We start from the raw sequence: 27,550 nt of genomic DNA on the forward strand, positions 1-27,550 counted from the left end.
AAAGAGAAGAATGCAGGCTGCAAGACTAGAATTCCATTATATGCTCTAGATTTATCATTTTCCACAAGAAAAAATTATTTACCTGGAAAAATATTTTCTAAGTAATCCACAAATGAAAATATTTAGAACCACTAATTACCTGACCCAAACTTCTAACCCTTTACAGCTATGTATTTCTAGAAAAAAAGAACACAGTCTGCTGGACTGAAGGAAATTACAAGTAAAAATCAATTTCATTTCAGATTTGTCTCTTTGATAACCCTAAGAATTCCTGACTAAAATTCTTGCTCTAAAATACAGCTTGTCATTGTAGCACTGCATAACCAGTTTCTCAGCAGGCTCATCAAGAAGTTTCATAGTTGTCTAGTAATTAAGACCTCTTTATAATATGCTACAATTACACATCACACTTCATACCTATGTTTTAAAATTATAAAAAAAAAAAAGTGTGCAGAAAAGAAACCCTTTTCATCAATGCCAGATATTTACAACAAGCTTTTTAGTTATATACAAAGAAACTTCAAAGTTCCATTTACTTACGTGAATAGGACATTTCCACAGCAAACACAAGTGTATTTTCCTGATGCTTTGTTGTTGTTCAAAGAACTACTAAAAGGCTGAAGGAAAAAATGAAAAAACTTCTTAAAATATCAATACGTATTGAACTATGAACTATCTACAAAACAATATATTATGGTGAGCAGCATCAATTTCTGATAATAAGGGATGCTACATAGATCACACCACAAACTGCCATGCCCAACAGGTTAATAAATATCATGCTGAACAGTTATGTGAATGCTCTGTCTCAGTTGTGAATCTAGAAACACCAAAGCTAGTTGTATTGACAATTTACATGCCAATAGCAAGGAACACATTAAGTTTTGTCATGCAGTTAGAGTATTAATAAGGTTATGAGGAATTAATTGATGACTTTTAACACTGATTTTTCTGTATAACAGTAATGACTGAGCACACACAGAGTTCTTGCTGTCTAGATCTGGATTGTTTTCCTTAAGCAAGTTCCCAACGGAGATTGAAGATCATCATGCAACAGCCACGACAACAGTGGTTCCAAACCTTTCTTAGACCATTACCCCTGAAAATGGTTCAAATGGCTCTGAGCACTATGGGACTTAACATCTGAGGTCATCAGTCCCCTAGAACTTAGAACTAATTAAACCTAACTAACCTAAGGACATCACACACATCCATACCCGAGGCAGGATTCGACCTGCGACCGTAGCGGTCGCGCGGTTCCAGACTGAAGCGCCTAGAACCACATGGCCACTGCGGCCGGCATTACCCCCTGAGTACCGTTAAACATTAGTTAGTGCACCCCCCCCCCTCCCCCACATTATCATAAACTTTAGCACCTAACTAAACAGTAGAATGAAAAAATACTTTTCTTGAAACACTTTTATTTTTAAAAGTTGAAAGGTGAATATTCAGTTTGTTTGTGTGCTAACAATCCACACAGAGGGTAGACACTTGTTACAAAACATACTTCCCCTATATTACTCATCTTCATTGTGACACTTGCTTGACCTAGACACTGCAACCCCATCTGAAATCAAACAAGTTAACATGCGTACACTATACTTACTGTTCATAAATCACTTGATTGCTGCACTCCTTACTTCTGAATTGGCAGAAACTGGAAAACTTCAGGCTGTTAATGCTTTGTGTCTGACCACAGTCACTAACAGCAATAGCAATAATACAGTATACAGCACTATAGTATACCCTTATGTAGTTACTGCTGTGTCACTCTGTCAATTAATTCATTTATCTTTTTCAAAGCGAGTACTGAAGCAATTGCTGGACCAGTCATGTACTAACTACAACTTGAAAAAGACATTTTCTTGAGGTATTTAGCATTTGTTATTTATTGCCTCACTTTTATCACCAGTGATGTACGGGACAAAGCACATTTGTGTGTAGTGGGTGGACTGTGTGAGGAACCTATAACCTCCATTGTGTAACTAATTGAGAAAAAGTAATTTTTGTTAATAATCAATATCAGAGTCTTATAAAACTGTGAAAACATTACTGATCTTTTGAAAATAATTTAGTTTCGTGACTGAAACGGAATCAAATAATTTAGTTTTCACACCACAGAAAATTTCGTTTTACCTCTCAGGGGCTAATTACCTTCAGGTTGGGAACCACTGCACTACAGCTGTTTATATGTAGAAGCAACAGTAAATGGTTCATCTGACCATAAAAGTCAAAATTCAACAATAAAACATACAAAGCAGTTTGGTTCACATCATAAACACAACCAAAGATTAGTAGTTGTTGTTGTTGTTGTTGTTGTTGTTGTGGTCTTCAGTCCTGAGACTGGTTTGACGCAGCTCTCCATGCTACTCTATCCTGTGCAAGCTTTTTCATCTCCCAGTACCTACTGCAACCTACATCCTTCTGAATCTGCTTAGTGTATTTATCTCTTGGTCTCCCTCTACGATTTTTACCCTCCACGCTGCCCTCCAATACTAAATTGGTGATCCCTTGATGCCTCAGAACATGTCCTACCAACCGATCCCTTCTTCTGGTCAAGTTGTGCCACAAACTTCTCTTCTCCCCAATCCTATTCAATACTTCCTCATTAGTTATGTGATCTACCCATCTAATCTTCAGCATTCTTCTGTAGCACCACATTTCGAAAGCTTCTATTCTCTTCTTGTCCAAACTATTTATCGTCCATGTTTCACTTCCATACATGGCTACACTCCATACGAATACTTTCAGAAATGACTTCCTGACACTTAAATCAATACTGGATGTTAACAAATTTCTCTTCTTCAGAAACGCTTTCCTTGCCATTGCCAGCCTACATTTTATATCCTCTCTACTTCGACCATCATCAGTTATTTTGCTCCCCAAATAGCAAAACTCCTTTACTACTTTAAGTGCCTCATTTCCTAATCTAATTCCCTCAGCATCACCCGACTTAATTAGACTACATTCCATTATACTTGTTTTGCTTTTGTTGAAGTTCATCTTATATCCTCCTTTCAAGACACTGTCCATTCCATTCAACTGCTCTTCCAAGTCCTTTGCTGTCTCTGACAGAATTACAATGTCATCGGCGAACCTCAAAGTTTTTATTTCTTCTCCATGAATTTTAATACCTACTCCAAATTTTTCTTTTGTTTCCTTTACTGCTTGCTCAATATACAGATTGAATAACATCGGGGAGAGGCTACAACCCTGTCTCACCCCCTTCCCAACCACTGCTTCCCTTTCATGTCCCTCAACTCTTATAACTGCCATCTGGTTTCTGTACAAATTGTAAATAGCCTTTCGCTCCCTGTATTTTACCCCTTCTGCCTTCAGAATTTGAAAGAGAGTATTCCAGTCAACATTGTCAAAAGCTTTCTCTAAGTCTACAAATGCTAGAAACGTAGGTTTACCTTTCCTTAATCCAGCTTCTAAGATAAGTCGTAAGATCAGTATTGCCTCACGTGTTCCAACATTTCTACGGAATCCAAACTGATCTTCCCCGAGGTCGGCTTCTACTAGTTTTTCCATTCGTCTGTAAAGATTTCGCGTTAGTATTTTGCAGCCATGGCTTATTAAACTGATAGTTCGGTAGTTTTCACATCTGTCAACACCTGCTTTCTTTGGGATTGGAATTATTATATTCTTCTTGAAGTCTGAGGGTATTTCACCTGTCTCATACATCTTGCTCACCAGATGGTAGAGTTTTGTCAGGACTCGCTCTCCCAAGGCCGTCAGCAGTTCTAATGGAATGTTGTCTACTCCCGGTGTCTTGTTTCGACTCAGGTCTTTCAGTGCTCTGTCAAACTCTTCACGCAGTATTGTACCTCCCAATTCATCTCCATCTACATCCTCTTCCATTTCCATAATATTGTCCTCAAGTACATTGCCCTTGTATAGACCCTCTATATACTCCTTCCACCTTTCTGCTTTCCCTTCTTTGCTTAGAACTGGGTTTCCATCTGAGCTCTTGATATTCATACAAGTCGTTCTCTTATCTCCAAAGGTCTCTTTAATTTTCCTGTAGGCGGTATCTATCTTACCCCTAGTGAGATAGGCCTCTACATCCTTACATTTGTCCTCTAGCCATCCCTGCTTAGCCATTTTGCACTTCCTGTCAATCTCATTTTTGAGACGTTTGTATTCCTTTTTGCCTGTTTCACTTACTGCATTTTTATATTTTCTCCTTTCATCAATTAAATTCAATATTTCTTCTGTTACCCAAGGATTTCTACTAGCCCTCGTCTTTTTACCTACTTGATCCTCTGCTGCCTTCACTACTTCATCCCTCAAAGCTAACCATTCTTCTTCTACTGTATTTATTTCCCCCATTCCTGTCAATTGCTCCCTTATGCTCTCCCTGAATCTCTGTACAAACTCTGGTTCTTTTAGTTTATCCAGGTCCCATCTCTTAAAATTCCCACCTTTTTGCAGTTTCTTCAGTTTTAATCTACAGGTCATAACCAATAGATTGTGGTCAGAGTCCACATCTGCCCCTGGAAATGTCTTACAATTTAAAACCTGGTTCCTAAATCTCTGTCTTACCATTATATAATCTATCTGGTACCTTTTAGTATCTCCAGGGTTCTTCCATGTATACAACCTTCTTTCATGATTCTTAAATCAAGTGTTAGTTATGATTATGTTGTGCTCTGTGCAAAATTCGACCAGGCGGCTTCCTCTTTCATTTCTGTCCCCCAATCCATATTCACCTACTATGTTTCCTTCTCTCCCTTTTCCTACACTCGAATTCCAGTCACCCATGACTATTAAATTTTCGTCTCCCTTCACAATCTGAATAATTTCTTTTATTTCATCATACATTTCTTCAATTTCTTCGTCATCTGCAGAGCTAGTTGGCATATAAACTTGTACTACTGTAGTAGGCGTGGGCTTCGTATCTATCTTGGCCACAATAATGCGTTCACTATGCTGTTTGTAGTAGCTTACCCGCATTCTTATTTTCCTATTCATTATTAAACCTACTCCTGCATTACCCCTATTTGATTTTGTGTTTATAACCCTGTAGTCACCTGACCAGAAGTCTTGTTCCTCCTGCCACCGAACTTCACTAATTCCCACTATATCTAACTTCAACCTATCCATTTCCCTTTTTAAATTTTCTAACCTACCTGCCCGATTAAGGGATCTGACATTCCACGCTCCGATCCGTAGAACGCCAGTTTTCTTTCTCCTGATAACGACATCCTCTTGAGTAGTCCCCGCCCGGAGATCCGAATGGGGACTATTTTACCTCTGGAATATTTTACCCAAGAGGACGCCATCATCATGTAATCATACAGTAAAGCTGCATGCCCTCGGGAAAAATTACGGCTGTAGTTTCCCCTTGTTTTCAGCCGTTCGCAGTACCAGCACAGCAAGGCCGTTTTGGTTATTGTTACAAGGCCAGATCAGTCAATCATCCAGACTGTTGCCCTTGCAACTACTGAAAAGGCTGCTGCCCCTCTTCAGGAACCACACGTTTGTCTGGCCTCTCAACAGATACCCCTCCGTTGTGGTTGCACCTACGGTACGGCTATCTGTATCGCTGAGGCACGCAAGCCCCCCCACCGACGGCAAGGTCCATGGTTCATGGGGGGGGCAAAGATTAGTATCATGTTTAAAGCTAAATTACATGAGAAGATTGGAAAAGGATTTAAGATGTGAATAACATTAACTCCTTTAAATAAAAAATACAGAGTCTTGTTTTCTACAAATATAAAGAAAAATAAAATAAAACAGAAGCAAGGACATGGAACTGAAGTAACCTGTTCCAGGAGAAGTCTCTACTGTCTAATTAAAAGGACCATTTGCAACCAGGAGTTAAATCCATTGGCATCTTACAGTGTGTTATAAAAAAAAAGTTGAACCCATGTACTGCATGCTGACAAACAACACATTCACAATATAAAGTGAAAAAAAAATTGCTGGTACTTTATTAAACCAGAAACAAAAGTGTAGCGTATAAAATTCCTGAAAATGACCTATCTCAAGTTGTACTGAGCTGCACTTGGGAAGTCAATACTTTGCAAAATGGTTGTCTATTCAAATACAACTGTCATCACATGAAAAAAATTACCTCTGGAATAGCATGATAAAAGTACTGCCTGAAATTAAAGTATCAAACAACACCCTGAATATAGGCAGCAGCTTGCAGCTCAGTACAGCTTGGTACCCAGCCATTGCAGAGATGAAATAGTTGAGACGTGATGAAAACATTGCCTGATTGGTTACAGATTGAATACTACTGATATCAACATGGTAGCATGACTACATAAGGACGAGGCCATCAACTACATGGTAATCAGTTGCCAACTGACAATAACAAGTAGTACTTCAGCAAAATCTTGTGGAAATTCAGATGTTTGACATACTGGAACCTTGAGAGGATTTTACCAAAGAACAAAATTTACTTTGATGTAAAACAGTGGAAATTAATACTTTAATCACAATCAATTTTGGCATCATACGATCATCTACAAAATGTAGCAAACTTTATGATTCATTCAGATTTGCAGTTCAGTTTTGTGACTAGAAATGTCTTAAATTTAATAACAGCAGCTGCTGGTCTTCACACATGCAAGCAAATTGTCACAGTGGCCCCTTATTAAAGGGCCCACACAATGGACACGCAAGATGGGTTGCCGACCTCCTTGCGGGAGCGCGGAAAGAAACATCGCCAGCGGATATAAACAAACAGACTTTCCAAATAAACACAAAACTACTTCACCAGACAACAAGTGACAGTGTTCCACCAATCGGAACTCATATGACTCATGTAGCACTCCGCCGACCGTGCCTTATAAGCATGCCCGGACAGTTAGAACAGCAGTGTTTACCTACTGCTAGGAACATATCCGGCCAGTACTTACGCTGGCCCTAGCATTGTATACAATCACCTTAGCTTTGTAGTAGCATGTTGTATTGTGTAATCAGTAAAGTAGATTTTGGTCAGTATTTTCTTCCATTGTATTGTTTCCTCATCTGATTTGCCACCACAAGAGTTGTGGGGTTTTCTTCTTGTTCTTGCATTTAAAACTTAGTTGTATGCCAAGAAGGTGTTTTTTTTCCCTTTAATTATAATAAAGTGTGTTCATATTGACAGTTAGTTCTTTCCTGCTGACCACAGACACTACAGTTATTGCAACGAGGATGGGATTTTCATTTTCGAACCAAATGGCCTACTTGGAGGAAATTCTTCAGTCCTGAGCGGATACTCTACAGCAGATTCAGGCTGCGCTCATGCATTCTAACTCGCCAGTGTTGCAAGAGGTAGCTCATAGAGTTGGTTCCATCGCAGGTGGTAAATTGAACACTCTGCACATGGCCCCACCAACATTTCCAGCTTTCGGTAGGTCTGTCGAACCATGGTCAAATTATTTTGAATGGCTGGAACAACATTTACTAGCATGTGGAATCCACAATGAAAATCAAAGTCGGGCATTGTTTTTTTTTTTTTTTTTTTTTTTTTTTAGCAACAGTCAGTCCATAGGTGCATCGTTTAATTCAACAATTGAATCTGGAGCAGTCCCCTTGCAATCTCTCATTTGCTCATATTAAGGGCTGCCTTTTTGAGTACTTTGGTGCAGAAATACTGCACTTCCGCCCGTCAGACTTTCTTTTCTTGTCGTAAGCCACCTGGTCAGACTTATCGGGAATGGATTACGACGCTCCAGGGTCTCTCCCATGATTGTAAATTCTGATGCACCAACATCGCCTGCAAGCAGTCTTATGCCTCTTTGTTCATTTGTGATACGGTGGTGTTTCACGCAACAGACGAGGGTCTTCAGGCTGATATTCTGAAGTTACAGGACCCATCCCTCAACACCTGTCTGCCGATCGTTCATGCTTTTGAACAGTTTCACTGGCTACAACCACCGCATCTTGATCCAGCTGCTTTCGCAGCTCGCCAGTTGCCTAGCACTGAGTGGGAGTCTCATCGCTCCATTGGTCCATCTTGTGACAGGAAGTCTTTCACGCGGCTTCCATCCTGTCCAGATTGTTTCTGGACTCACCAACAGTCGGAGTGACCCCACCCGCGAGCAAGATGAACAGCTTGCAGCCGAGCAGGCCATAACACCGTGGTGTGTCAGGTTTTGCAGAAACATTGCATAGATGCCATGCTTCCTATAGATGCACAGGCTCGTCATGAATCGACAACTCAGGACCTGGAAGCCTCGCATTCCATTGACAGCCAAGTATTCTCCATCATTCCCCAGTCGGGTGCCTATTTTCTCCTTACCTTGGAGGTGGCGCATATTCCAGTGGTCTTCCAAATTGAAACAACATCATCCGTTTCTATTGTGGATGGTGCCACATACCAATGCTCGGGCTCGCCAGCTTTATTGCCGTGCACTCACACCTTGTGCAGTCTCAGTAATCACTCTATATCAGTCGACAGCATTTTTTCCACACAAATCTCTTATAACAGTCATTCCTTCACTGCTCAGTTTTTGGTGGTCGGATCCCCCGGTGCTCTAACCTTCTGGGTGTGGACATTTTTGGTCACCTGGGTTTATCAGTGCATGGTGCAGTACAAGCAGTGCTGATTCCCTCATCGGATACTCTCCTCACCCCACTGCTCAGCAAATACGAAACATTGTTCTCATCCTCCACATCAGGGGTGAAGGGTTTCACCAAGCACATTCAGCTTCTTCCCTATGCTGTTCCTAGTTTGTTTTTTTAAGGCCTACTCGGTCCCCTTTGCTCTCTGAGACAGGCTCCAGGTCGAACTTTGCCGCTTACAAGACAAAGGCATCATTTCTTATGTCACGCATGGTCTCTGGGCAATGCTTATCGTGATACTCGAGAAGCCAAACGGTGCTTTACACATCTGTGGCGATTTTAAGGTCATGGTCAATTCTCAGTCTGTCATCAATGCATATCCTGTCCCATCAGTAGATGACATACTCACACGTTTTGTGGGCTCGTTCGTTTTCATCAAAATTGATTTGTGCAATGCTTATTTGCAGGTGCTGTTGGACGAGGAATCATAGCAGATCCTAGTCATCAATGCCCCGTGTTGCCTGTTCTGTACAACTGCCTCCCGTTTGGCACTGCCAGCACCCCTGCCATTTTCCAACATTATTTGGAATGCCTCACAAGCCAGGTGCCCGGTGCGGCCAATTATCTGGACAATGTCATCATCAGTGGCTTGTCCGCGGTGGACCTCGCAGACAAGATGGATCAGCTGTTTTAGATTTTTTCCGAGTCTTACCTGCGTTGCCAGAAGGAAAAGTGTGACTTTTTTGCGTGAGAGGTCAGTTATCTCGGGTTCACAATTGATGCCCCCGGCCTCCATGCCTCTAAGGAGTATGTTGAGGTGATTCAAAACCTGCCTCCTTCCACCAACATGAAGCAAGTGTAATCTGTCCTCAGTCAAATCAGCTATTATCAGCATTTATACCCCATGCTGCTGAGAGTTCGGTGGCCTTGATCAGGTTATTGCGCAAGGGTGCTCGTCAGGTTTGAGACAATGCATGTGAGCAGGCTTTCACATGTGTCACATCAACTCCCTCCCGCCCTCCTTGTCTGGCCGCTTGTGATCCTTCCCTGCCCCTCATCGCCACCACCGATGCCTTGGACTATGGCCTGGGTGCAGTCCTCTCGCATGTGGTCGACAGCGTTGAGAGGCCAGTGGTTTTTGCATCCAAAAAATTGACCGCGCTCAAACCAAATACAGTCAAATAGAAAATGAAGCTTTGGCGCTGGTTTTTGCCCTGATGAAATTCTACAGTTTCATGTATGGTCGTCATTTCACTCTGCAGACCGACCACAAACCTTTCGTTTCTTTGTTTCACCTGAGTGTTGCAGTGACCACCTGTACAGTGTGCTGCCTCCAGCATTGGGAGCTCTTCCTGGCAACATTTGACTCTGATATTGTTTATCACACCTCTGACACCATGCAAACACCAATCTTCTGTCCCGGCTGCTTGTCGGGGTGGGCCATGAGTTTGATGCCTCCCCTGTCATTTGTTTCCATGTGGAACCGGACTTGGACACAGCTCGTGACGCACTTCCACTGGATGCCGATGCAGTCCGGCGGGCCACACTCGGGATCAAACACTGCAAGCTCTCTGCCACTAAATCGCTACGGGTTGGCCAACTAGCTGTCATAACGCCTGCAATGCATATTGATTTCAATGTTCCCTGGGTGGTCATACTGCATGCGTTGCATCCCCGTGTCCTCAACCTCCTCCACGCTGGCCATTGGGGCATTGTCCTTACCAAACAGCTGGCCTTTCGACACACTCATTGGCGCAGTTTGGATAAAGACATTGCCTCCCTTGTGTCCACATGCACCCTGTGCCAAACACATCAGGCAGCACCCCTGCACCAGTATTTTTCGTGGCCGGATGCAGCTACTCCATGGGAACATCTCCATTTGGATTTCGCAGGGCCGTTTAATCATTCCCAGTGGCTCATACTGATTGACTCTGGCTCAGGATACCCTTATGTCTCCCACATGATGAACACCACTTCTGCTGAGACTATCAAAATTCTCCAGTGCCTTTTTGCCGTCAAGTGTCTCCCCCAAACGACTTTTACGGACAATGGTCCACAATTTTCTTCAGCTGAGTTTAAGCAATTCTGTACTGCCAATGGAATTTCCCTAGTCCAGACCTCCCCTTTTAACCCTGCGACAAATGGCTAGACAGAACATTTTGTACGGATGTTCAAAACCCAGCTCAATAAGCTGCTGAGCCGTTACCCGCTGCAGGAAGCTGTGCTTCTTTTTTTGGCTACATATCGTGCCACCCCCCATGCCAGTGAAAGTCCAGCGGAGATACTTCACAGTCAACCATTCCACTCTCCCTTATATGTCCTGGTTCCCGAGGCTTCTCACCCTCCCACCCCCACACCAGCGCACTCCTTTCACATCGGGCAGGAGGTCTAGGTGTGGATCTTCTCTCAACCAAGAGCACACTGGGCACCTGTGGTCATCACCAAGCTCTGTGGCTGGGCAATGACATCTCTCCAGTGGGCCAACGGTTCTGCCACCCGACGGCACCTCAATCAGCTCCGCCCCTGTCTTGTGGACCATGATGCCCCGGGGGAGCTGCCAGTGCCTATCACCAACCACCCTGCGGCTGAACCGCTGCTTCTGCCTCTGCCTCATCTACTGTCTCCGCCGCCAGCTGTCCTTGCTGCGTCGCCGCCTCCTGCCTCTGCCGGCCACGAATCCATGGATGTCGACCAGGACACCCCTACTTCTCTGGATATTTGTGGTGCTGTGCATTTTTTTTTTCCCCCATGGGGAGAAATATTGTAGCAGCCCCTTATTTAGAGGGCCCGCACAACCAACAAGATAGGTTGCCAACCTCCTTGCTGGAGCGCGGACAGAAACATCGCCAGTGGATATAAACAAACAGACTTTCCAAATAAACACAAAACTACTTCACCAGACAACATGTGACACTATTCCACCAATCAGAACTCATATGACTCATGTAGCACTCTGCTGACCCAGCTTTATAAGCATGCTCGGACAGTCAGAATGGCAGTGTTTATGTACCACTATGAACAGTTCCGGCCAGTACTTACGCCAGCCCTAGCATTGTATACACTTGCCATAGCATTGTAGTAGCACGTTGTATTGTGTAATTAGTAGAGTGGATTTTGGTCAGTATTTTCTTCCATTGTCTTGTTCCTTATACGGTTTGCCACCACGAGAGCTGTGGGGTTTTCTTATTGTCCTTGCATTTAAAACTTAGTTGTATGCCAAGAAGGCATTTTTTTTTTCTTCTCTTTAATTATAATAAAGTGTCTTCAAATTGACTGTTAGTTCTTTCCTCCCAACCACGGGACACTACATAAATGCTTCTATTGTTCGTTAACTATCTCCACAATTCATAGTTCTCATTTAGATATTATTCAGAAATACAAGTATCTCAGTAATCCCATCCTTCAATACTAGAAGCTGTCACAAATGTTTCTTATTGTGGCTATAGGTTGTCAGCATATGCCATCTCTATCACTTTGTGCAGTACATGATTTGTTCCCAAAGCACTACGTTATTTCAAGAAACTGAATTCCTCTTAGTATGAAATGAAGGAAAAGGATTGTAGGGGACCTCAGCCAGAATAAAGTGCTACCAATTGCTCTCAGCCATCTATACATAAACAAATCCAGTTTTCAAATCTACAACTATAATTTAAACACTAATAATATCTTCTAAGTGCCAACATCAAAAAGAGTCTTGTACATACTATTACTTTGGATTAAGCTGCTCTCCTTTGTAGTTATGACTGCACTTACAAGGGTGTTTCAAATGGAAACCTAAAATATGCAATAATATTCCTAATAGTTGTGCTACTGATTTGGCAGTTAGCAGGAGTTGAGTTTTGAGATATGATCAAGAGTTGACAGCATGTTGTTGAATCACAGAAAAGATGGCAACAGCATTGTTGACTTGCACCAAGTTGGAGCAGCAATCGTTGATATATTTTTTGAGTAGTGAAGTTATTAAAAATCTGCGGAAATGCATCACAGGATAAGAGCATGGTAAGGTGATTTGTGTCTTCCTGCAACAAGTGATGCAGAAGTTTAAAACAAGCTAAATTTCTGTGGAAGGCACTCAAAGTCTGGGCCAGAAATGCCATGTAGCAATAAATGAAAACACTGTTGCAGTGAAAGAGCTGTTGCAAGTCTTTTGTTGCAATAAGATTATCTCATAAGAGCCCATTAAGCCATAGCAACAACGCAGGCCATGAAGTTTGAATGCTTTGAATGCCTACTTCAGTCATTAGACCTTGCCCTCAGTAACTTTCAAGTGATCGTATGGCTCAGAGATCACTAGGAGGAGCATTTCAGAAGCAATGAACAGGAGTAAATGGCAGTGCGTACGCAATCAAAAGAATTCTTCTCATGATGCATCCACGTACATCTGAAGTAGTAATACGCAACATGGAGAACAACATTAAAAATTATGTATTTGTAATTTTTCTGTATTAGTCCTACCTCACCTCATTTGTGCAATAATAAATAATTAAAGTTTTCATCTGGATCACCTTTGTGCAATCTGACCTTAATTCTTGCTTATCACTTCAGTTCCAATTCAATGTGACAGGAATTGCAACCATGACATTTGAGTACACTGGGGAATAGTGCCTGGCTGTAAGCAACGGAGACAAATAACAAACACTGAATCTCAGCTTCCAGAACTAGCTGGCCTATATTTGAGGGTTAGAGGGAAATAATGCAAGAGTCTATGCAGGCTGCAATATGAAGGACTTGCAATTGAGGATAATAAGTCAAGATAAACACTAAACATGCTAGAAAAATTACCCATAAATGCTTCATGATACCCTCTACAATAAGAGAGTTATTTATAATAACATACTTGTTCTGTTCCTCCTTGCCGACAAACTGAATATTGTTGTGGTGATAGTCTTTGTGCCCATTCTTTATCTGTGAGAGATTTAGCATCATTTTTGGAAGCAGTCTGACCTATGAACAAAACAGAAATTATGTTATAATCTTATATTGTGAGCTTCACACTATCTTATTTGCCAACATAAAAGAAGACCAAGTCAAGCATCTGAAACTTCCTGGGAGATTAAAACTGTGTGACAGACTGGAACTTGAATCTTGGACTTCTGCCTTTTGCAGGAACTGCTCAATGCCAGAACTATTCAAGCATGACTCATGACCCACCCTCACAGCTTTAGTTCTGGCAGTACATCTAACTTCCAAACTTCGCCGAAGTTTTCCTACATACCTTGCAGGACTAGCACCCCTAGAAGAAAGGGTACTGAATAGAGATGGCTTAGCCACAACTTTGGGCATTGTTTCCACAATGAAACTCCAGGCAGTTTAAAACTGTGTGCCACACCAGGACAAACCTGGGAATTTTGCCTTTCATGGGCATGTGCTCTACGGACTGAGCTACCTAGGTATGATTCACAGGCTGCCCTCAAAGCTTTACTTCTGCCAGTATCTCCTACCTTCCAAATTCCACAGAAGTTCTCTCACATACCTCGCCGAACTAGCACCCCTGGAAGAAGGGATATTGTGGAGACATAGCTTAGCCATAGGCTGAGGGATTATTTCCAAAATGAATTTTCACTCTGCAGTGGAGTGTGTGCTGATTTGAAGCTTTGTGGCAGATTAAAACTGTGTCCTGGATCAGGACTAAAACCTGAGGCCTTAGCCTATTGTGGGCAAATGCTCTACCAACTTAGTTGTCAAAGCAAGACTCACACCTGTCCCTCACAGTTTTACTTCAACATAAGTACAAGTTTATTACATTGCACTGCAAAAAAGGTTTGTGATCACTAAAAAAATTGATGACTGAACTTTAACATTTTCACCTAAGGATGGCTTATGATTTTCTTTTCACAGTGTGAAAAATTTTAATTTATTGTAAATTTCCAAAGCAATGTTCTGAGGAGTTTGGATATAGAGTTTTAATCTGTGAAATTATACTTGTTCCTAGTATTATACACACGTTGAAAATGGTTTCCTATACATAATTCTGGATTGTTATGTATAAACAGTCTGCAAGCAAATACAGGGTGTTTCAAAAATGACCGGTATATTTGAAACGGCAATAAAAACTAAACGAGCAGTGATCGAAATACACCGTTTGTTGCAATATGCTTGGGACAACAGTACATTTTCAGGCGGACAAACTTTCGAAATTACAGTAGTTACAATTTTCAACAACAGATGGCGCTGCAAGTGATGTGAAAGATATAGAAGACAACGCAGTCTGTGGGTGCACCATTCTGTACGTCGTCTTTCTGCTGTAAGCGTGTGCTGTTCACAACGTGCAAGTCTGCTGTAGACAACACGGTTTATTCCTTAGAACAGAGGATTTTTCTGATGTTGGAATTCCACCACCTAGAACACAGTGTTGTTGCAACAAGACGAAGTTTTCAACGGAGGTTTAATGTAAACAAAGGACCGAAAAGCAATACAATAAAGGATCTGTTTGAAAAATTTCAACGGACTGGGAACGTGATGGGTGAACGTGCTGGAAAGGTAGGGCGACCGCGTACGGCAACCACAGAGGGCAACGCGCAGCTAGTGCAGCAGGTGATCCAACAGCGGCCTCGGGTTTCCGTTCACCGTGTTGCAGCTGCAGTCCAAATGACGCCAACGTCCACGTATCGTCTCATGTGCCAGAGTTTACACCTCTATCCATACAAAACTCAAACGTGGCAACCCCTCAGCGCCGCTACCATTGCTGCACGAGAGACATTCGCTAACGATATAGTGCACAGGATTGATGATGGCGATATGCATGTGGGCAGCATTTGGTTTACTGACGAAGCTTATTTTTACCTGGACGGCTTCGTCAATAAACAGAACTGGCGCATATGGGGAACTGAAAAGCCCCATGTTGCAGTCCCATCGTCCCTGCATCCTCAAAAAGTACTGGTCTGGGCCGCCATTTCTTCCAAAGGAATCATTGGCCCATTTTTCAGATCCGAAACGATTACTGCATCACACTATCTGGACATTCTTCGTGAATTTGTGGCGGTACAAACTGCCTTAGACGACACTGCGAACACCTCGTGGTTTATGCAAGATGGTGCCCGGCCACATCGCACGGCCGACGTCTTTAATTTCCTGAATGAATATTTCGATGATCGTGTGATTGCTTTGGGCTATCTGAAACATACGGGAGGCGGCGTGGATTGGCCTCCCTATTCGCCAGACATGAACCCCTGTGACTTCTTTCTGTGGGGACACTTGAAAGACCAGGTGTACCGCCAGAATCCAGAAACAATTGAACAGCTGAAGCAGTACATCTCATCTGCATGTGAAGCCATTCTGCCAGACACGTTGTCAAAGGTTTCGGGTAATTTCATTCAGAGACTACGCCATATTATTGCTACGCATGGTGGATATGTGGAAAATATCGTACTATAGAGTTTCCCAGACCGCAGCGCCATCTGTTGTTGAAAATTGTAACTACTGTAATTTCGAAAGTTTGTCTGCCTGAAAATGTACTGTTGTCCCAAGCATATTGCAACAAACGGTGTATTTCTATCGCTGCTCATTTAGTTTTTATTGCCGTTTCAAATATACCGGTCATTTTTGAAACACCCTGTATATACAGAATAGTTAAAATATTTAGTTCCTTAAAGAGGTCAGCATGAATCCCCATGTTTAATATTACACACATTTATAGTAATAGTTTTTTGTAGTAATAATATCCTACTTGCATTTGTCCAAAAGCTTACTCAGTACCTTACAACAGATTCAAAGTAGCTCTGATAAACAATTTTTCTAGTTATAGTGCGCATCCAGATGTTCTGCTGAGTTCTTGTTTCCATTTTATGCACAGTATTTTGAAGAGCAAGCTGTCTTCTTCAGGTGCTCCATGTCTTGCTGTTAGCAGATTGGTTTGAGTCTAGGCAGCGAGTATGTGTAACTGCAAAGCTCACAACATCTGAAGTGGAGAGCTGGGTTGGTCATCAAAAAATTGTGCACAAAGTGGAAACAACAGTTTGGTAGAACACCTGGAAGCACTCCATTAACCAATTGCACTGAGAAAACATGAGATATCACAATTTTTCTACTGTACAATATTAGCTGTGTAAGACTGTACTATCATTGTGAATGCAGGACTGTTTAAATTATTTGCCAAGAAGCTAATGCTAGAAGAGCACAATAAATTATTTTCTAGAAATATCCCCATGAATTTCATAAATTTGCTTCCCTAAGTTCCTGACTTGTATGGGTAATTTGAAATTTATTTGATTTTGATTGTTTACTTTTAAACTGTATTAGTTCCGTCTTTGTATTGTTTAATTTTAATCCATTTATATCAAACCAGTGTTCTAAGCTGTTTAGGGTGTCAGTGATTCCTTGGGATTTTGTTCTTTGTCTCACTTTCAGTGAATACAGATGTGTTGTCTGCACATAAAACTGAGTGGGATATTACGTTTAGAGGTAATAAAACAGGATTAGGCCTAAAATGAAACATTATGGGACTGCCTGGGAAACAATTTTCCAATCTAAGGAATAACTTCCTGTATCTGAAGCTACAACTACCCTATACTTTCTATTAGATATGGTTTGAACCACCACAAAGCACTACCATTTATTCCATTTCTTTCTAATTTGTGGAGCCATAGATAGCCTTCATAAGGTCATAAAAAATTCCTGTAATTTTTTGAAACTTGTCCTAAGATAAGCAAATTTTCTCAACAAAGTTGTTGATAGCGCATATGTATGCTTGCCTTTCTGGAAGTCAAGCTGATTTAATTTGATGATAAATCTTGCTATGAAATTTTGTATCTGTGTTGCAACAATGGTTTCAGATACTTCTGAGAAGATTGGGTGTTCTTTTAATACTTATTGGCTAATAGTTTCATATCTTCCTTTGAGCCTTTCTCAAATAATGGTTTAACTACTCTGTACCTTAAAGCACCTGGAAAGTATATTTCTTCAAATGAGTCATTAATTATTACAGACAGGGGTCCTGACATTATATTAGAAACGGTTTCCATTACCCAGGCGAGTACTTCCTCCCATCCAGTCAGATCTTCATTTTTTAAGGATAATACTAATTTTTCTAGATCATTAGCAGTAATTCTTTCAAATCTAGTAGGAACTTCCCTGTTATTCTGATTGAAAACCAAAGATTGGACATTATCTAGATTACCATTTAACATCAACATCAGATTTTGATGCATTTACAAAAAATTCATTGAAATATTCTGATCACTTTACAATGGCTTTGTGAACTAACTTAATTTTTGGAGATTAGTGAACTGCTGGTTATGACACCAAGTTCAAATTTTATTACTGTATGGTTCAAAATGATTTTTTGTGCCATTTTTCTGTCAACTTTACCAGCCAACTAAATATGGTTTTATACTATTTTACATAGTTTATAAAATCTATTTTTTGTTTTTCAGTTCATTGTGTAACTATCTTCTTCTCACACTCGTCACTTTCATACCAGCAGTTATCCATTTTAATTTGCTTGTCTTTTTCAATCACAGACTGAAGGGCAGATATTTTTTTTTTTTTTTTTTTGTTAAAAACAAGCAAAAAGCTTTCAAGAAACCTGTCATAATTTTTAGAACTTGTAATACAATGACCCACTCATCTGTTTACTTCTTTAAGTCTACAACAGAACAAGTTTAAATTTTCCTTATAGAAGTATCACTTGAAGCATACTTTCCTAACATCTTGTTCATTTATTTTTGGTAGCTCTAAAAATAATACAGTATTATCAAAAAAGCCTACAGCAATGCAGAATTTTTTCATACCATCAAATGTATAATTTGTCCAAATGTTACCTTCGCAGGTCACTCTTTCTTGAAATCTGTGAAATTTCAAATGAACCACATGGTTCCAGAGCCCTTAAAGTCTCAAACATCTATGATGTGTACATGCGCACTGAAACAATGAATGAAAATTTGTACCAAGGCCAGGATTCAAATGCAGGTCTGCTGCTCACTAGGCAAATACCCTAACCACTTTGTCACTCTAGCTCACATTCCTCCTCAATCCAAATTCCCATCTATGCCTCAGTCCATCTGGTACTCCCCAGACTCGAACAGCATGGCAGAGGCTCTGCAGCTATATTGGCACAGCACCTCAGCATTGAAAGAAATGGGGGATCCTGCCTGAAACCCAGGCATGGGTACCTAAATTAAATGAAACTGTATGATTCCAGAGCCCTTTAGAGCCCTTTTCAAGACTCAAACATCTGTGATGTATGTATGCAGACTGAAGCAACTGGAGTATTATTATTATTATTATTATTATTATTATTTTATATATAATTTGCCTGTTGAAGTATATTTTGCACTTCTATGGTGCAACTAAGGACATTCTATATCTTTAGTCTGTGTAATATACTGCTCAAGAGTTCATGTTACAGGTTTACCTTGTTAATGTGGGTGCAATAAATGTGTTAGTTCTAATCTGTACTGCTCGAAAATTATTCTGAAAACAGTCATAATTATGTTGCCCCATCTCTAATGATGATGTGCCAGAGGCGAGACTGAAGTATGTGATAGAAGATGGGTACAAAGGGCAGGTTTTACAGTGGAAGCAGTTGCAGGGGTAACAACCTAGAGGTATAGGTAGTGTTCTGGGACTATAATAAAGTATGACAAGAATGATATGGCAGCCATTGTAGGTGACAGCAGACAGTAAATACTATTGGGGGGGGGGGGGGCAGACATTGGTGAGAATATCACTCATTTCAAGACTTGAATTGAAAAAATTGTAGCCATGACACATAATGTTTTGAGGCATTCTACAACTGAGTGGTATTGGATAATGAGGGAGGTAGTTTTGAATGTTCTGCTAGTGGAAGCTATAGTGGTTGGAGCGTCAGAGGAGTAGACTGTGTGGGAGATTAACTGATCTACGACAAAAGCAGCTCCAACCTATACACAGAGCCTTCTATGCAATACAGATGATACAAACAATTTCCTGCAGCATCCCAAATCCACTCGCCTTTGTCTTTCACCTTACGTTACAACCTCCCAGTCCTTGACCACTGCCTCTCCCAATTCCCATCTGAATGGCTCTTAAAAACCTTGATCATTGACACAGAAGCCAACTTTATCCCTAGTCATAATTTTCCCATCTTTGAGGGCCAGACCTACAAAGAAACTACTTGAATGGCTATAGAACCAGGATGGACTCAATCTATGCCATCAACTTCTTCATGGATGAAGTGGAAGAAGCATTACTCAACTTCCAGAAGTTGTGTCTCCTAGCTATGGTCACTGGCTTGGTATAGATTCATTGGGTTCTTTCTGAGATGATTTCACAGTGATGAAGAACTCCTCCATTTCCTGCAATAGTTTAATTATTTTAACAATTTTTTTCAACTGAAATTAACTTAATCCTACTCCTGATCCAAACCTACTTTCCTGGATGTTGATCTCTATGTCATCAAGGCTCACATCCAAACTTCATGTCATATTAACCAATGAGCAACAAGATCTCCCCTTCAATAGCTGACATCCCTTCCACTTCAAATGCTTCCTTCTCTACAGACTTAAGTATTCAAGGTAAATGTTTATGTTCTAATACCAAGTCCCACATAATTTTTAACACTCTGACTTCGTCCACAACATACTCACTTGGGCACTCTTCAGCTACGTTCCTCCCATCGTCTTAGATCCTGCTTCCAAACATGTCATAATCAGTTCCCTAGTCACCAATGTTTTAGTAATACCTTCTGTAAGTTGCCAAATTATAAAGATATCAGGATTGCAAACCCTTTGTAATGATTTGTTAGTTCATTTTAAATGCAATTTCCTTTTCTCTTGGAATGTTCTGCACTTTTATATATGTTATCATATTGCTATAGTGGTTCATGGTGTGGGTTCCTGTTGTCATGTCCTAGTTCATGAACCACGGGCAACGTATGAGTGGCCAAGTAAGTGGTCCTGACAGTCAGGATACCAGTTACTTTGGAATAAGGCTGGGCATCTCGGACATATTCCGAGTCGTGGTCACCTTTGTGCTCAGACGGCAAAGACTACCAAATCCACCGGTTAGTCCCTCAACCGTTAGGGGTAAAACTCAATGGGACCCGGGGCAAGTAACGCTAGCAACCTGCTTCCCTGGTACTATAAATATGATGCTGGCAACAATCAGAGCAAAATGCCTCGGACCTTTGGAGGTGACGGAGTCCCACGTCTAATTGACAAACCAGGGACTCCTAAGATACGACTCGGCAAACGAATGGTAACGAGATGGAGAGCTATTAATATCAATGGGGGCTACTCTGGGAAGAAGGTAGAGCTGGCAGAAGCTGCAAGTAAGATGGGGTTGGACGTTTTAGCTGTTAGTGACATTCGGGTAAGGGGTGAGAAAGAAGAGGAAGTGGGAGAATACAAGGTCTACCTGTCAGGAGTCAAAGCAGGAATAGCACAATGGGGTGTAGGGCTTTTCATCAGCAAAGAAATGGAACCCAGCATAGTTGCAATAAGGTATGTAAACGAACAACTGATGTGGAGAGATTTGACAGTGTCTAGCAAGAAAATTAGGATTGTGTCAGTATATTCCCATTGTGAAGGGACAGATCAAGATGAGATGGACAGTTTTTATGACGCACTCAGTGATGTAGTTGTTAGAGTAAAGGACAAGGACAGTGTTCTGCTCATGGGTGATTTTAATGCCAGGATTGGAAATTGAACAGAAGGGTGTGAAAAGGTTGTGGGTAAATTCAGAGAGGATATGGAGGCCAATAGGAACGGGAAACAACTCCTGGATTTCTGTGCCAGTATGGGCTTAGTAATCACAAACTCCTTTTTTAAACATAAGAACATTCACTGGTATACTTGGGAAGGCAGGGGAACCAGATCTGTCACTGACTATATAATAACAGATCAGGAATTCATGAAGGCTGTGAGGGACAAACATGTATTCAGGAGATTCATTGATGACACTGATCACTATTTAATCTGCAGTGAAATTGGTATTGTGAGGCTGAAAGTGCAGGAGATCAGGTCCATATGCAGGAGAATAAGAGTGGAGAAATTTCAGAATAAGGAAATCAGGCACACGTACATAACAATGATCTCAGAAAGGTACCAGTTAGTTGAATGCAGTCAAATACAGTCATTGGAAAAGGAATGGACAATATACAGGGACACAGTACAAGATTGGTTGGTTGGTTTCTGGGATTAAAGGGACCAGACTGCTACGGTCATCGGTCCCTTTTTCCAAAAATCTAAAATCACCCACAGAGAATAAAAAATGAACAACAGAAAAGACGGCAGATGACACAGGACAACAAAAACTCAGAGATCAGACAAAACAAATTAAAACCACACAGAGTGTGAAGGTGGGTGGCTGACCATAGAGATAAAAAGGAAAAGCCAACCACCGAGAACACATTAAAAACTCAGTCTAAAATTGTAGGCCAAAGGCCAGAATCAAAACAAAAAGGACATAACAAACACTCAGATTAAATGATAAAAAACCCCTGCCCGAGTAAAATGCAAAACTAAGTCCACCATGGCAGAGTCATCTGTTAAAAGGGCAGGGAGTATGTCAGGCAGTGCGAACATCTGCCTGAGCACAGCTAAAAGTGGCCACTCCAACAAAATGTGGACCACCGTCAAAACGGAGCCGCAGCGACATAAAGGTGGGTCCTCACGTCGCAATAGGTGGCTGTGTGTCAACCATGTGTGCCCAATGCACAGCTGGCAGAGGACAACAGACACCCTGCGAGAGACCTGCAAGGAGGAGCGCCATACACCGGTAAACTCCTTGATGGCCCAAAGTTTGTTTCGTGAAGGCAGGGCGCGCCATTCAGTGTCCCAAAGTTCGAAAATTTTGTGGCGTTAGATAGCTCGCAAATCAGTCTCCGGGAGGCCAATGTCCAGAGATGGTTTACTGGTGGCCTCTTTCGCCAGGCGGTCAACATTTTCATTGCCAGGTATGCCAACATGGCCAGGGGTCCAAATAAAGACCACAGATCGGCCACAACAGGCAAGAGTATGCAGGCACTCCTGGACAGCCATCACCAGACGAGAGTGAGGGAAACACTAGTCAACAGCTTGTAAACTGCTCAGGGAGTCGCTGCAGATAACAAAGGACTCACCTGAGCAGGAGCGGATATACTCTAGGACACGAAAGATGGCGCCCAGCTCAGCAGTGAAAACGCTGCAGCCAGCCGGCAAGGATCGTTGTTGGGAATGGTCCCCTAGAGTTAGAGCATAACCGACCAGACCAACAACCATCGAACCGTCAATGTATATAACACCAGAGCCCTGATACGTAGCTAGGATGGAATAAAAGCGGTGGCGGAAGGCCTCCGGAGGGACCGAGTCCTTCGGGCCCTGAGCCAATTTGAGCCGAAGGCAAGGGCGAGGAACACACCACGGGGGTGTACGCAAAAGGGCCTGGAAAGGAAGTGGAACAGGGAAAACCCCAAGCTTGGAAAGGAGCTCTTTGACGCGGACCGCTATCGTACAACCCGATCGGGGCCGACGTTCTGGCAGATGGGCGACCGAGTGCGGGAACAGAAGACGATAATTTGGGTGCCCGGGCAAGTTAAAAACATGGGCAGCATAAGTGGCCAGTAAATGTTGGCGCCATAACTGCAGTGGAGGGACACCTGCCTCCACAAGTATGCTGGCCACAGGACTGGTCCGGAAAGCACCAGTGACAAGGTGTATCCCGCTGTGAAGGATTGGGTCCAGCACCCGCAATGCCGAAGGGGATGCTGAACCATAAGCCAGGCTCCCATAATCCAGACAAGACTGGATTAACACCTGGTAGAGCCGTAAGAGAGTAGATTGGTCGGCGCTCCAGCTGGTGTGGCTCAAACATTGTAGAGCATTTAGATGCCGCCAACACATCTGTTTAAGCTGCCGAATATGAGGCAGCCAAATCAACCAGGCATCAAAAACCACACCCAAAAACCTATGTGACTCCACCACAGCAAGAAGTTCGCAGTCAAGATAAAGCTGCAGCCCCAGGTGAACAGTGCGTCGCCGGCAGAAATGCATAACGCAGGTCTTGGTAGCCGAAAACTGGAAGCCATGCGATACAGCCCAAGACTGCACCTTGTGGATAGCGCCCTGCAGCTGACATTCAGCAGCTGCAATGCCAATAGAGCTATAGTAAAGGCAGAAGTCGTCAGCATACAAGGACGCTGAGACAGACATTCCCACCGCCGCAGCAAGCCCTTTAATTGCTATTAAAAACAGGCAGACACTTAAAACAGATCCCTGTGGCACTCTGTTCTCCTGAATTCAGGAGGAACTATGAGAGGCTGCGACTTGCACGCGGAAGGGTCGATGCGACAGAAAATTTCGGATGAAAATCGGCAGCGGACCCCAAAGACTCCATCCATGAAGCGTAGAAAGGATGTGATGACGCCATGTCATATCGTACGCCTTCCGCATGTCGAAAAAGACAGCGACCAGGTGCTGACGGCGGGCAAAGGCAGTACGGATGGCTGACTCCAGGCTCACCAGATTGTCGGCGGTGGAGCGGCCTTTACGGAACCCACCCTGAGACAGAGCCAGAAGGCCCCAAGACTCCAGTACCCAATTCAACTGCCGGCTCACCATCCATTCAAGCAGCTTGCAAAGAACGTTGGTGAGGCTAATGGGGCGGTAGCTGTCCACCTCCAAAGGGTTCTTGCCAGGTTTCAAAACGGGGATAACAATGCTTTCCCGCCATTGCGACGGAAACTCACACTCGACCCAGAGACAGTTGTAAAGGTCTTGGAGCCGTCGCTGGCAGTCCACTGAAAGGTGTTTCAGCATCTGACAGTGGATGCAATCTGGCCCAGGAGTGGTATCAGGGCAAGCGGCGAGGCACTGTGAAATTCCCACTCACTGAATGGAACATTGTAGGATTCAGGATGGTGGGTGCGAAATGAAATGCTCCGATGTTCCTTCTGCTCTGTAATGGAGCGGAAGGCCAGTGGGTAATTCACAGAAGCGGAACTCAGAGCAAAATGCTCTGCCAAGCGGTTTGCAATTACGTCGGAGTCAGTAGATACAGCTCCATTCAGTGCGGGATGCTGACAGGGGTCCGATAGCCATAGAGGCGCCGAACCTTGGCCCAGACCTGCGATGGAGTGACATGGAGGCCAATGGTGGACACATACCGCTCCCAGCACTTCTGACTGCATTGGCGGATAAGGCGGCAGGCTCGCGCACGCAGGCGTTTGAAGGCGATGAGGTGTTCTATGGAGGGATGTCACTTGTGATGCTCGAGCACCCGCCGGCGATCTTTAATCGCTTCAGCGATCTCAGGCGACCACCAAGGCACAGTCCTCCGCCGAGGGGACCCAGAAGAACGGGGAATGGCAGATTCTGCGGCAGTAACGATGCTGGTGGTGAGTGAGTGAACCACCGTATCAATGGCTTCATGAGAAACAGGGTCAATAGTGGCAGTGGAGGAAAACAAGTCCCAGTCAGCCTTATTCATAGCCCATCTACAAGGGCACCCAGAAGAGTGAAGCTGTGGGAGTGGCAGAAAGATCGGAGAGTGGTCACTACCACACAGGTTGTGATGCACACTCCAATGGACAGTAGGTAAGAGGCTAGGGCTGCAGATCGCAAGGTCAATGGCAGAGTACTGCCATGCGCCACACTGAAGTGTGTGAAGGCACCATCATTGAAAATCGAAAGATTGAGCTGTCCCAATAAATGCTCAACGGTGGCGCCTCGACCTGTGGCCACTGACCCACCCCACAGAGGGTTATGAGCATTGAAGTCGCCCAGTAACAAGAAAGGTGGCAGCAATTGGGCTACCAGCACAGCCAGGACATGCTACGCGACATCACCATCCGGTGGAAGGTAAAGACTGCAGACGGTAACAGCCTGTGGCGTCCACACCCAAACAGCGACAGCCTCTAAAGGTGTTTGTAGAGGGACAGACTATCTGTGAAGAGAGTGAAGGACATAGATGCAGACGCCACCAGACACCCTTTCATAAGCTGCCCGGTTCTTATAATAACCCCGATAGCCACGGAGGGCGGGGGTTCGCATTGCTGGAAACCAAGTTTCCTGAAGAGCAATGCAGAAGAAAGAGTGAAGGCTGATAAGTTGTCGGAGCTCAGCAAGATGCTGGAAGAAACCACTGCAGTTCCACTGGAGGATGATATTGTCCATGGCTGAGAAAGGCTTGAACGGACTGGGAAGGCAGATTACGCCACTGGGTCACCTGCTGCCTCTGATTGAGCACCTGTGCTATTGCTATCCATGGTGTCTGAGGGACCAGCGAGACCGAGGTCCTCAGCGGACGCCAGAATCTCCATCTCATCCTCAGACACAGAGTTGGAAGGTTGCGGTGGGACACGTGCCACTGCAATGTCAGGATGCTTGGGAGCCTTTTTCTTTGACTGCTTTGCACACTATGCCTTTGGTGGGTCTGGCTGGGAGGGCCTCACTGGGTCAGTCTCAGGGATGGATGACGACCGTGAGGCCCTACGACCAGCGACCGGTGGTTGCTTCAGAAATTTGTGGGTGTCCACTTTGGCACTGGGCAAAGCCGGGGATGGGAGGGCCCCAAGGGACCCCTTCCTGGTGAGAGTAGCCAAAGAAGTCTCACGCTTCTCTGGCTGGGCAGGGGGAACTAGTGTCCCCGATGGTGGGGGTGGTGTTGCTCCTGAAGGAGATGGAGCAGGAGCAACAGGGAGTGAAGTTCCCCGCACAACCAAGGGGCCCGGTGAATTCTGACATAGCTGAGAGGCACCTGTACATGATGACATGGGAGAGGATTGGACCGGTGTTGCAACAGCGGCATAAGTTGATGGCATTGGCACAGGATGTAGCCACTCATATTTCCGCCTAGCCTCAGAGTAGGTCAGGCGGTCCAGGGTCTTATATTCCATTATCTTCCTCTCTTTCTGGAATATCCTACGGTCCGGCAAGCAGGAGGAATGGTGTTCTCCGCAGTTAACACAGATAGGAGGTGGGGCAAATGGAGTATTGGGATGCGAAGGACGTCCACAATCTCGACACGTGATGCTGGAAGTACAGCGGGATGACATGTGCCCGAACTTCCAGCATTTAAAACACCGCATCGGAGGAGGGATATATGGCTTCACATCACAACGGTAAACCATCACCTTAACCTTTTCAGGTAAGACATCACCCTCAAAGGCCAAGATGAAGGCACCGGTGGCTACCTGATTATCCCTCGGACCCCAATGGACGCGCCGGACGAAGTGAACACCTCATCGTTCTAGGCTGGCGCATAGTTCATCGTCGGACTGCAGAAGAAGATCCCTGTGGAAGATAATACCCTGGACCATGTTGAGACTCTTATGGGGCGTGATGCTAACTGAAACATCCCCGAACTTGTCACAAGCGAGCAACCTCCGTGACTGGGCAGAGGGTGCTGTTTTGATGAGTACTGACCCAGAGTGCATTTTGGACAAGCCCTCCACCTCCCCGAACTTTTCCTCTAAATGCTCCACAAAAAACTGAGGCTTGGTTGGCATAAAAGATTCACCATCAACCCACGTACAGTCAAAGTACCGGGGTGAATAATCTCCACTGCTGTCTTTAGCCATGCGTTCCTCCCATGGAGTGGCCAGGGAGGGAAATGATCTCGGATCATATTTCTTCCCATTGAGGTTAGACCTCGATCGCTTAGAGACTGCTGGTGGAGGCCCACCAGCGAGAGATGATGTACCACACTTCATTGCGGGTCATACGCCCTGATGCCACCCACTACGACCAGGGGCTCTCCCCACAGGCGCCACGCAGCCACAGCAAAGGCCACCTGGCAGGATGGCCTTTGCCAGGAGTCCTGATGCCCCAGAGGGATAGGCATCTTCTCCTCGGCATACGTGGGGCGGTAGCAGCTGTGGCATCAGCAGTGCGATCCCTGTGTAGTCAGGGGGCTACCACCAAGAGGGTACATGACAACCCCACCACAATGGACTGGCTACCGTGCTGGATGTCAGGTGTCGAAATATCCATGTACATCACAAGGGCAAAGATGGAAGTGCACAATGGAGGGAATGTATGCTACCTGGAACACACTGCAGCGGATGTGGCCAGAAGCTCGATGTAAGTCCAACACCATGACAATATCGGGTGTGCCAGATCTTAGGGCAAGATGGATTTAAAATGCA

General features: G+C 43.7%; 1 protein-coding gene across 1 annotated transcript in view; it reads right to left on the reverse strand.

The window, feature by feature from the left end:
* LOC126414482 (peptide methionine sulfoxide reductase MsrB-like) overlaps positions 1-27,550 on the reverse strand; it is a 92,048-nt gene that overhangs the window by 31,407 nt on the left and 33,091 nt on the right. The window contains exons 2-3 of the mRNA XM_050083349.1: positions 13,346-13,452; positions 541-617 (exon numbers count right to left, since the gene is read on the reverse strand). Of these exons, the coding sequence (XP_049939306.1) occupies positions 541-617; positions 13,346-13,452 (184 nt within the window). The remainder of the gene's footprint in view (positions 1-540; positions 618-13,345; positions 13,453-27,550) is intronic.

The sequence above is a fragment of the Schistocerca serialis genome, chromosome 1 (genome assembly GCF_023864345.2).
Source record: "Schistocerca serialis cubense isolate TAMUIC-IGC-003099 chromosome 1, iqSchSeri2.2, whole genome shotgun sequence".
Classification (NCBI taxonomy): domain Eukaryota; kingdom Metazoa; phylum Arthropoda; class Insecta; order Orthoptera; family Acrididae; genus Schistocerca; species Schistocerca serialis.